The sequence below is a fragment of the Mus caroli genome, chromosome 15 (genome assembly GCF_900094665.2).
Source record: "Mus caroli chromosome 15, CAROLI_EIJ_v1.1, whole genome shotgun sequence".
NCBI classification, from domain to species: Eukaryota; Metazoa; Chordata; class Mammalia; order Rodentia; family Muridae; genus Mus; species Mus caroli.
In genome coordinates, this window is record NC_034584.1 from 37,668,174 (window position 1) to 37,680,855 (window position 12,682).

At 37.9% G+C, this 12,682-nt stretch overlaps 1 protein-coding gene across 5 annotated transcripts in view; it reads right to left on the reverse strand.

Annotated features, from left to right (window-relative positions):
* The window catches only part of Rspo2 (R-spondin 2), a 146,266-nt gene that overhangs the window by 68,940 nt on the left and 64,644 nt on the right, over window positions 1-12,682 (reverse strand). For all 5 annotated transcript variants that reach the window (XM_029469448.1, XM_029469447.1, XM_021184053.2 and 2 more), the window contains one exon: window positions 2,859-3,047. In XM_029469448.1, the coding sequence (XP_029325308.1) occupies window positions 2,859-3,047 (189 nt within the window). The remainder of the gene's footprint in view (window positions 1-2,858; window positions 3,048-12,682) is intronic.

Below are 12,682 nucleotides of genomic sequence, written 5' to 3' on the forward strand. Positions count from 1 at the left end.
AATTCATTTAAACTGCTAAAAAAAAAAAAAAAACCAAAAAAAAAAAAAAAAAGAAGCCTGTGATTGTGCCTGTTGACATTCTTGTTGAGTCCCATGGTTACATGTGTCATTTCTCTTTGAGACAGATCTGTATTCACTATTCGTCAAGTTTGTTTTGAATTTGATATTTCATTTAATTTCTTTAAAATTTGTAAGACAATTTTGCAGGTAGAAAAAAGAAGGGAGATTTCTGGAAAAATATACTAAATACCAGCACTCATACTAAAAAAAAAAAAAAAAATGCATAGCTTCATTTGAAAAAAACCATTAAAACAAAAATACTACTCTATACACTTTTTTCATTAACATCTAGGTAGGGAAAAGGAAAAAATCTCTCCTTTTGGTTGAGATATGAACGGACACTTGTGTATACATTATATAAACTTCCAGAGGACCTGGGTAATATGTACCTAAAGATATTAAAATAGGTACTATAATTAAAAGTACATGTTAAAAGATGAATCAGACAAATATACAAGAGTATATTTGTAAATGGAAAAAAGAAGCATTTATAAATAATTATCCCTCAAAGTACTTGTAATTCTTAAAGTCTGAAAGTAAGTTTGTGATGGGTGATTAGCTAAATGTTGCATATCAGATGCAGAAATATATGTACGGCTATGCGGAATAGCATAGAAAGAGCCATAACTCATTAAGCTAAAATACATTAAAATATGACATACTTGTAAGGATGGAGGACAAAACCATGGAGAGAAACACACTCTTGAGGGCTGAACCCAAGATGTTAACTTTGAGTATCTTTGGGAAATGATTTGCTTTTGATCATTGCATTTGTATTTTATTAAGATTCATTTCTAAGATTTCTAAATAGGGGAATATGCAACAATTTTAAAATGGTGCTTCCAGGTAAATGAATTTGCTAAGTGAGGAAGAAAAAGTATGATGGAAACATCACCTAAAGTACCAGGGACAATAGAAGCTTTTATTATCTGTGAGTATGCTCACAGCATACTTCAATAGGCTAATCCAGTGACTATTTTCATGAGCATTTATGAATTTTACAGACCTCACAATGTACATCCCAAGAAGCCAACTTCAGCCAGCAAATAGAGCAAAGTGTTCCTTTGGAAGATAACCACTTTATACTTGCATCTTTACTATATCACAAAACAGCACTATGAAAAGTCAGGTTTCATTTACATTACTCCTGTTGCTTAAAGCTTATTTATCTATGGTCAAGTAATAATCTCAGTGAAAAGTAGCTATAATCTCCAATTCTCTATTATCAGTATTATAGTTTAAATTATTGCCATCTTCTAGATGCTATATAAAACAGTATAATACAGGCAAAGACTGAAAACAAGATAATAGCATGGAGGAACCATAATAATCTGATGTCACGAACAACAAATTATTTCTCTACTCTCACTCTGTTTTATAGTTTTGCTAATAAGCACTTCCCACTTGAACCACATAAGTAATGATTTCTTCTAGGTCAGTAATCTCCAGCACTGATTGCATTCACTTAAAAAAGTAAAACCATAGCAAGTCCCTTCTCATATGTAATATTATTTTCCAAAACCCAACGTACAATCATTACACTCCATTTCTTAGGAAAAGGGTCAATGGAACATGTCAATTCTTGCCTTGAGTTCTGAAGTCAAGTGCTGGTTCAACAGGAACTCCTACAGAGATAACTGTTCAAACAAACTTGTCCAAGAATATCCTGAATTGTGGCCCATACCCTCAAATGATTACTAATAGCATCATTGTTCACTAACTAATATCCCAGGTTGGGTTGGTTACTGTACAGCCAGACTGTTGCCCATACACACAATTCATATCACAATAGCTCAAGATTTTAGAGTAAATGCTTCAAGCTATCCACTTCTATCTTTATGATTTTGTACACTGAAAAGTACGCAGGTAAAAATTGCACAGGACAATAAGATACTCAAATTGCACTAGAGGTCATCTGAGCCAGTAAGAACAGAAAATTGTTTCCAGGTGGACCAACTGTCCTGTGCATGGGCCAAATCATAAGTCTTAAAGATGTAAGGTATACTTGGAAATTCAACCAAGTTATTGATACTTGTAAGTTACGTCTCTCAAATGATCCAATTTCATGAAATAAAGGTAAATCCAAACTTCATCTAAGCCTACTATTTCTATCTTGACTACTGGTACAAACTATTTATTCTGTTACTTGACTAGAATGCTTTGTCAAAACAAAACAAAAGCAAAACAAAAAACAAAGCAAAACAAAATAGAAACCAAAAACCTAAACACCCTAATTACATCTTTACCAGTAATAGTGCTTGGTGTTTCATTCATATATATATATGTATACATATATGTGTGTATATGTGTATATGCATATATATTTACATATATACATATGTGTGTGTATATATATACATATACATACATACACACATGTATTACAAATATAATATATATATTTGTAGATCTAACAAAAGCAGGAAAAAGAAAGGGAAAAGAACTGTAAAAATAAGATTATATCAAAGAAGATTTTCCATGCATAGTAAAATCATTTGGAGGGGATAGCTGGTTAGTTTGCAAGTAGTAATTTCTCCTTATAAAGTTCTATCTAGCAAGCATTTTTAGATTAACATAATGAGAAATGGTTAATCTAAATTACTGAAAGAACGTGTCTAGCTTATGATATACCTACAGAAAATACAAATTATAAACGTTCTCTTATCCTACCATATTCATTTTTGAAGGCTTTAAAGTATATCTACAGATTGTTACATATATGTTTTTCCATAATAACTTAGCACATTATATAAATTTCATATCAAGTAAAATAGGATGGACAAAAGTCAAATACTTACGTGCACATCTGTTCATATCTGGGGCTCGGTGTCCATAATACCCTGATGGGCAGGAATGCAGGCACTCTCCATACTGGCGCATTCCTTCTCTTCGAAGGAAAAAGAACAGCTTCTGTTGACATCGGCTGCACCCATTGTCCTTCGAACAAGACAAACAACCCTTGCAAATGGGATTTGATACATAACTAGCTGTAACAGAAAAACAGAAAACAAAAATGTTTGAATATGAATATGATTAGACATTTGGTCTATATACCATCATGCAAAGAAAGATGTTTCAGATCATATACCCAAGAGGAGAACCTGCTACTGCCCAGTTTCTACACCAATATAATTTCTGTTTTCTAAATACTTATCTTTATTCCCACAGATACTTGTAGCTCTCACCCCTTATCAGAGAAGCTTCTTTTTGCAACAGCTCAAGACTATTACAGAGATATCCCCTGGTCAAACTATGAAAACTACAGACTGTGGAGTGAGAAATCCAAACTGATACATGTGCAAGGGAACCCCTACACATAAGGCTCAGGGAAAATCATGAAAGAGGGGGAAGAACTATTCTGAGAGGCAGAGACCAAAGATGCCTGCTGATGGATCATGTCTGCTGCATATGTCAGAGAAAATGCACTGATGAACTTTCAATAATATGGCTGCCTTTATAAGACCAGCAAAGTTACACCAGTTGACATATCAGTGCACACAAGAGATTGCACATGGTCCCAAATCTAGTAAGAGGTATAGGTCAATGGCTGCTGAGAGGGGGGCAAGAAAACTGCCTCCAGGAAAAAAAATCCCACATAGGTTTGCCAATTCCAAGAGATCAACCCTAAACACACACACACACACACACACACAAACACACACATATATAGCTAATATACACATAGGTGTATATGCATGTGTGAATGTATATGGAAAAATAATTAAAGAAAATATCATGAACTTGGGAAAACAGATTCCTTTGTAGTTAAAGTGTAGAGAGGGAGGGGGAAAAGTGATTTAAATGCAGTGGTCATATATGAAGTTGTCAAAAAATATATTTAAGAAAAAACAAGTTCCCACTTTACTCACTTAGAAATATAAGCATATATCCTCACCCTGGAGAAACAAACATTTAAACTTTATTAGCATTAGAAAAATAAAACATTTTCATCTCCAGATCTTAAAAATATACATTTAAATTTAAGATAAACACAAAACTTGAAGGGAATCCAAAACTAAACTTTCAAAGTTTCTTCATTATCGATTAGAAACACCAATAAATTAAACAAGCACTTGATATAACTTTAAAGTACTTACTTCCAAGTGTATAGGACAAAAAAAAATGGATAAACCAAGCAATAGACAAGAATAAATGTATAAAATATTAGCAGAAAAAAAGAGGCCAAGTGTCTATGAATGGGATGGACACACTGCAGGATGTTTGCACTATAAAGTTGACTCAACAATGAAAATAAAACCTTAAAGAATTGTAGGAAAGGAAGATGTGAGGGAGACAGCAACAGGCGGATGAGAGTAATCAGGAGGTCTTATATACATGTATAAAATCATCAAAGAATATATTAAATAAAAACTGCAAGGATTTTAGAACACAAAAATTCTCAAAACACAGTCTCAAGAGGAACAAAATTAATACACTGTATCTTGGTCAAAGAATCAAGACAGAAAGGAAAAAGGAATGCTCTGGGAAATGAGCAAAGAAGCTCTATGGCATAGAGATAAGAAGATTGTGGGGAGCCATTCCGGACTTCCTGGCCAGCAGGATGGAAATCTGCTCCAGGCAGTAAACAAGCCCATGTTTGGTGGATGGCCCGCCCTTAATCCCTGATTGGCTGAGCAAGCCTGCCTGGTGAGGTGATGTGACCTGTGGTGGTTGGTGGGGGCGTGGTTGTGGCTGGAGTGGAGAAAAACACTTGTAACCAGAGAGGCTGGGGGATTTTAAGAAGGAAGCTCCCTGAGTTAATTACTTTAAGAAGAACCGGTGGTTGCATTTTGCTTGCTGGTCGAGTGGGACTTGACAGAAGATGAAGGTTGAGAGCTGACCTAAGAAGAGTTCTGTACTGGCTAGTTTTGTGTCAACTTGACACAACTGGAGTTATCACAGAGAAAGGAGCTTCAGTTGAGTAAATGCCTCCATGAGATCCAACTGTAAGGCATTTCCTCAATTAGTGATCAAGGGGGAAAGGCCCCTTGTGGGTGGGACCATCTCTGGACTAGTAGTCTTGGGTTCTATAAGAGAGCAGGCTGAACAAGCCAGGAGAAGCAAGCCAGTAAAGAACATCCCTCCATGGCCTCTGCATCAGCTCTGGCTTTCTGACCTGCTTGAGTTCCAGTCCTGACTTCCTTTAGTGATGAACAGCAGTATGGAAGTGTAAGCCGAATAAATCCTTTCCTCCCCGACTTGCTTCTTGGTCATGATGTTTTGTCCAGGAACAGAAACCCTGACTAAGACAAGTTCTATGTGTAGAGTTAGTTTCAATGGAAGACTGTAACAAATATCACAGTGTGGTTTAAGTGAGAGGAGCTCACTGCACAGGCTGATCATCATGGCTCCAAGCATCTGAGCAGAGCTCACTTCTTCTCAAGATAATTCTTTCTTCCTCAGTCTGCTGTAGATAGCGCCAGGCATATTTCCTGGTTCAGAAACTGCAGTCTCTTAGTATTCACTTTGTTGGCTGTTTCAGTATCACCATGCCTATTTTTTTTTGTATTTTTTAAATATCCTAGTAATTAGATGTCCACCTGTATGATATTTTCACTTTTTCTTTTATTTTTTCTTTTTATTGAACATATCATTTTTTCCTCACATAATATATCCTTTTATGGTTTCCTGCCCTCTACTCCTCCAAGTTCTATATATGTTGAAACAAGATCTCATTATATAGCCCTGGCTGACCTGGACCTCACACATTCACCTACTTCTACCGCCCAAGGGATAAAATTAAAAGGGTGTACCACCAAGCCTAGCTACTCTTTGCTTCTTTAACAAACAATAGAAATACTCTATTTAGGAGATAAGGTGGGTATGAGGATAAGCTGTAGAAATATGACCTAAATTCAATATATCATCACCATAAAATTTGTTATTCCTAATTTGAAACGGTAGCTTAAGATACAAAAGACTCTCTGAGTACATGCTATAAAATTTGGAAACTACACAAACTGGTATTTAATCTTTTCCTCTTTTTGGTTATTTTATTTATTTACATTTCAAATGTTATCCCCCTTCCCAGTTTCCCCTCTACAAACCCCCTATCCCCTCCCCCTCTCCCTGCCTCTATGAGGGTGCTCCCCACCTACCCACCCACTCCTGCCTCACCACCCTAGCATTCTCCTATGCTGGGGCCTCCACAGGACCCAGGGCCTCCCTTCCCATTGATGCCAGATAAGGCAGTCCTCTGCTACCAATGCAGCTGGAGCCATGGGTCCCTCCATGTGTACTCTTTGGTTGGTGGTTTAGTCCCTGGGTGCTCTGGGGGTCTGGTTGGTTGATATTGTTCCTGGGGGTAGCCACTAAAAATTCCCTAATGCGAGGAAAGCAAGAGACTCCCAGGACCCAACGGGGATGACATTAGCTGCAATACCCAACAAAGGGGAGAGAGAACCTGTAGAGACCATATTCATAGATAGGCATAGCCCATGGTTGAGGGATGGGGCCACCCACCCATCTCAAAAATATTAATCCAGAAATGTTCCTGTCTAAAGGAAATGCAGGGACAAAGAGAGGAGCAGAGACTGAAGGAAAGGCCATCCAGAGACTGCCTCACCTGGAAATCCATCCCATCTGCAGACATCAAACTCAGACACTATTGCTGATGCCAACAAGTGTTGGCTGACAGGAGCCTGCTAGAGCCAGATTTAAAACAAACAAACAAACAAACAAACAAAAAAACCCTCTATCTGCCAGAGCCTTACCAATGCAGATGCGGATGCTCACATACAACCATCAGAGTGAGCATGGGGACCCCAATGGATGGGTAAGGGGAAGGACTGAAGGAGCTGAATGGGTTTACAACCCCATAGGAAGAATTTTTTACTATAAGAGGACATCCTTTTGCTGAACATATAACCTTTACAGCTTGGGTTGCTAAAGTTGTTTTCCTTCTCATATTCTATGGTAGTCTTACAACATCTGCTACCCACTTGATTCCACTCTTTATTCTTAGTTCTGCTAATCTCCTTTGAATACTTATAGAGCTCAATTCTGGACTCATTCACCCTGAATTACATTGTTAAATGAATTTCCTCACTTACATGATCTCTGTAGTTTTTCTGCTACATAGTAACGCAACCAGAAATTGTGATTTTTTTTTTTTAATAAAGCAGATCCAAGCAGCTTCTTTACATTCCCAGTTACCTTCAGAAAAGGTTTTACTCTAATACTGTTGTTGGTGTCTGGGGCAAGTGTAAGTTTTAACAAATAGAACCAGTTGACTATCTCTGTGTAAGAAGCAAAAACAGTAATACTTACAGTAATAGAACAAATGATAGAGTGTAGATAGCTGGGGAAGAGCAACAAAGATGAAATGAGAAGCTGTGATGGAATAGAAAAATTGACTGGGAACAGGCCAGCTCTCTCATTTTCAGAGTTGTCCACAAAGAGTGTCCATCTAAAGCCCCCTGCCCTGTGGATTGGCATTTAGAACTCTTGTCTGAACAACTAGGAGATCAGAGCAGGAACAGGAGTTGCTGGCAGATGCTGCATCCAGAGCCCAGCATATAGGTCTGTCTGTACCCAGTGCTGCCTGTCCTCTGCTCTTGGAGTTAATTACAGATTTGTAAAAGGTTATTCAAATTGCAAAGCTAGCTTTGAAGAGAGAGGAGAATTTGTTAAGGTTTATACTCATGGAAGAATGTTGAAGGGGGTTTTCTATTCCACAGTGATCACAAACTCAAGGGAAGCTATACTTGCTTTGCGTTCAAAGGTCAAACCAAGAGCACTTTATCATCATAAATCATACTCCATAGTAAGAAGTACAGAGAAAAGGCAACTACAGAACCAAGGGAATCAACACAAATTAAAGGCTTTTTTGTTTTGCATTTATGTATCAAAAGACTACTTTAATCTTGACCACAAAGATTTCAGAGTCAACCAATTTTGCCCTACACTTACTTTTTAAAAGGTATTCTTAAAACTGTTACAAAACATTGCTTTGGTTAATTGGACCTTGACAGACTTAAGCAATAAAAGTGAATTAGGGAACGAATGTCATAGTCTCTATCTTCCCATCTGTATAACCTGACCCATGAGGGATGCTTGTAAAGCAGGAATGATGTGTCACACCCAAACCTAAGTGATCTCTTAAGAACAAGAGCAAAATGAGGTTTGCCAGTTGAATCTCTTGCCCCAATCCTCCAGCAGGCTTTCCAGTTTAAGTGACCTTCGTTCCATGCCAATCATCTCCACAGACTTCTCTGTATTGTAAATCAATACTCCAAGAGTAATTCGACCAGAATATTTCCATCTATTATGTATGGTAACTACCCTAACTCTGTATCCAAACACAGGCAAAACAGAAACTTAGACATGACTATTCCATCAAGGTCACAAGTCAAATGATTCTGCCTATTTCTGTGAGATTCAATTCAAGTGTGCAGGTGAATAAACAGTTCCCAATTCTCAGCTTTGATGGCCATGTTTATTTGTTTCTTTCCTGTAAGCTTCAACTTCTCCAACCTCAAAGCCTGCTGAGACCCAGAGCCTAGTACTTCCAACCAAAACATGCTCCCAAATCTAGACCCACCCAAGACTGGAAAGATACTCCTCTCATGAAACATGGAGACCACTGAAAAAGGCCATGGTGATTCTGCATGAGTCCAGCCATCTCCCGGATAGGTTTGAATCAAGGAGCAAAACCACATTGCCAGGACTTGTATCATGAGAAAAGACAGCATCCTTAGAACTTGATCATAATTCTGTCGATTCAAGTGTGTTCCTTTTTTATTAATCTGGATGTTTTAGGTTTGATCGTGTGTTAAATGTATCCAGCTATACACATTTTTATCTCATATGTGGACCAGCCTTCTGTTTCCAATGTTCCTGATACTTTTTAAAATTGCTCTCCTGTTTCTGGAGTTAGCCCCTACCAAAGAAGACATGCACTAAGTTCTTCTAGGTACAGGGATCTATTTTTTTATTTTTATTTTTTTTTATTTTTATTATTATTATTATTATTTTTTGGTTTTTCGAGACAGGGTTTCTCTGTATAGTCCCAGCTGTCCTGGAACTCACTTTGTAGACCAGGCTGGCCTCGAACTCAGAAATCCACCTGCCTCTGCCTCCCGAGTTGTGGGATTAAAGGCGTGCGCCACCACGCCTGGCTTTCTATTTTTTACAAAGGGACGGATATCTATTTCTCAACAATAGCCTGTCAGCCCCAGAACATCACTCCTCATTTGCTCATTAAATACTATGAATTACACAGATTTTCAAACTAAAATGTCAGTGTCACTTTACTATTGGAGCTAATCATAAAATTTCTAATGTGCATACTCATCCAAAAGTCCAATGTGTATAGTAAAAATGAGTAAATTTGTGGCAACAACAATGTGAATGGGATCCAATACAATTTAACTTGTGCCCAGATGCTTTCCATAAGGTCCTGACAACACTGCTAATGAAAATCCAGCAATTCAGTATATCAACACACTCAATGAAGCAACCAAGGCCATCAATTAGTGAGTCAAAAAACATTTGCTAAAAATCCTTAACTCCTATCTGGATACTTTTCTGGTTTGCACGAAATTAATAGTTCCATAAAATATCACCATAAATCATGGAATGTAGTAATATGAAAACAAATTTTATATACTGTATGTTCACAAGTCATCATAGCCAAGACTGGAAAATATTTGAAATTTTAAATGTTATTAAAATTTAGATATACACTACTAAATGTCATCCATTATAAATTTAGGAAAGAAAATAAACATGAATTTAATATAGAAACATAATAGCCAAGGGTAAATCTTATGCAAAAAAGTTCTTAGGATTTTGAACTTCTAGAGTTAAATGATACTCTCAGGATTTTTATTCATTTCTCATTTCAAGTCCTTCAACAGTACTTTTCCAAATAAGACTTACACAAGATAGGGAACAAGTGCTACAACAGGAAGTGGGTATAAACCCTCATCTCTAACCCAGCATCTATCACCAACTGATTACTATCCAAGGAGAAATTAAGTTTCTCCCACAGAGGCTTACTGTGTATACAGACCACATGGGCAGGCCCCATGCTCAGCAGTCAACACAAAATGAACTCAGTGTTTTTTTTTTAACCTTACAGTCTTCTGTTTATATATTATAGCTTCTGTTTTTGTGTTTTTATAGGATTCCTGTGTGTGCAAATGAATGTGTCTTTGCATCTATGTGTTTCTTATGGTTTTCTTTGGCTGCTTTTGTTTGTTTGTTTGCTTTGCCCTATTATGATTTGTTTGTTTTTATTATTATTTTCTAGATGCCCACTTGTTTTCTAATAAGAGAGAATGAGAAAAGTGTGAGTGTTGGGCAGTTTCAGAGGTAGAGAAGATCTGGGAGAAGTTGCAGGGAGGGAACATTATACCCAGTAAAAACTATATGAAAAGATCCATTTTTAATAAAATTAGTAAATAAAGGAAAAACAAAGGAACAACAAAGTGAAATAAAATAACGTTTAGTAAGCTGTGACTTCACACTCAAACAGTACCTTTGAGAATTATCCACTGCTGAGGTAGAAATGTTATTTAATAATTCTATTTTACACACCTGAATTGTGTCAGTTAGTATTAAAAATTTGGAAAGCTCCTTATATCTAAAAGTATTCATTAGAAAAAGAATATTTCTAAAATATATACACTCCCAAAATATGGAACTCTCTTCTAGAAATGAATGTTTTCTTTTTCTTATTTTTTTTTTTGTTTTGATTTTGGGAGTATCATGCTCTGGAGCTCAAAATGAACACCCGACTTGAACCGCTAAGAACGAAATCACAGGCATTTTGGTTAAAGTCTTCCCAATAGGGTCCTGGGAGCCTCTCGCTTCCCTGGTATCTGGGACCTTCCGTGAAGGGGAGATAGAACCTGTGGAGACTATCTCCAGTAGATAGGCACAGCCCCCAGTCAAGGGAAGAAGCCACCCACCCATCTCAAAAGTTTTCAACCCAGAAATGTTCTTGTCCAAAAAAAAAAAAAAAAGACTGAGACAAAAAATGGAGCAGAGACTGTAGGAAGGGCCATCAGGCACCGCCCCACCTGGGGATCCATTCTGTTTGCAGACACCAGACCCTCACACATTTGCTGATGAGATGAGGTGTTTGGTGACAGGAATCTGGTGTGGGTGTGCCTTGGGAAGTTCTGCCAGCAACTGACCAATGCAGATGTGTATGCTTAGAGCCAACCATCAGACTGCGCTTCTGGAAGCTGGCTGGGGAGTCGGCGAAAGGACTGGAAAAACAGAGAAGGATTGCAAACCCACAGGAAGAGCAATGTCAACTGACTGGACCACCCAGTGCTCCCAGGGACTAGACCACAACCAAGGAGAGTACAGGGAGGGGTCTATGGCTCCAGATATATTTGTTACAGAGGATGGCCTTGTCTGACATCAATGGGAGGGGAGGCCCTTGGTCCTGTGGAGGTTTGATGCCCTAGCGTAGGGAGACGCTGGAGCGGTCAGGAGGTAGAAAGTGGAGGGGAGCACTGTCATAGAGGCAAATGGAAGTGGGGGAAATAGCAGATGTAGGAGGGGTTTGTGGAAAGGTAAGCGGGAAGGGGGATATCATTGGAGATATAAACGAATAGAATGATTAATAAAAATAAAAATAAATAAAAAGAACTAAGTCATAAGAAAGTGCTGCCACACCCTGGTCTGAAATCAATACTCTGAATTTAAAGGTCTTTAACTGTAACATTTTGCTTCTAACAAAACACATGTCATAGTAGAAAAATTTAACATTAGAAGAATGTAGAATTTAAATTATAAAGAGATTTAAGAGTCACAAATCTATTTTAACACATGAAGTTCTACTATCATCCCTAACATAAGTACAACAATTATAAATCCCTAATTACCCTCCAGAGCCAGTACTACTTCAGCCATAAGCTTCATAAACTGGTACTATGGAAAAACATTTACAGCCGTGATTAATTACAGCCACAGGATGGTTCACTGCCTGGGATTTTGTTTTAAATACAGTTCAAGGAAAAAAGACAATCTGCAGTACAAGTCAGCTAAGATGTTCCAAGAAGCTCAGAACACTTAAGTGTCTGTGGGTCTACAAAAGACAGAGGGGCAAAATGGAGATGCTTATGGGCAGAGCAGACCTATCCAGTATGTGATAAACACATTCTCTTTCCAACATAACAACTAATAGACTTCATTAATATTCAAGACAAGCTGCAAGCCTGGGAAGAGATGGAATGACTATACCAATGGTTGTTAAAGCAAAAATAACTTTGGTAAACTCATTCCACCTTAAGAAAATGCAACATCCCGTCAATATGTATTTTACCAAAAATTGAAGCAAAGGAGAGCTGCATGCATTATTGTCAGGAGCCACAGAAACTTGAAGGAGCATCTAAAAAGCACATAGGTCTCTGTAACTCCTTCCATGGGTGTTTTGTGAGACTGCCATATCCGGAGATCCATCCCATAATCAGCTTCCAAATGCTGACACCATTGCATACACTAGCAAGATTTTGCTGAAAGGACCCAGATGGAGCTGTCTCTTGTGAGACTATGCCGGGGCCTAACAGACACAGAAGTGGATGCTCACAGTCAGCTATTGGATGGATCACAGGGCCCCCAATGGAGGAGCTAGAGAAAGTACCCAAGGAGCTAAAGGGATCTG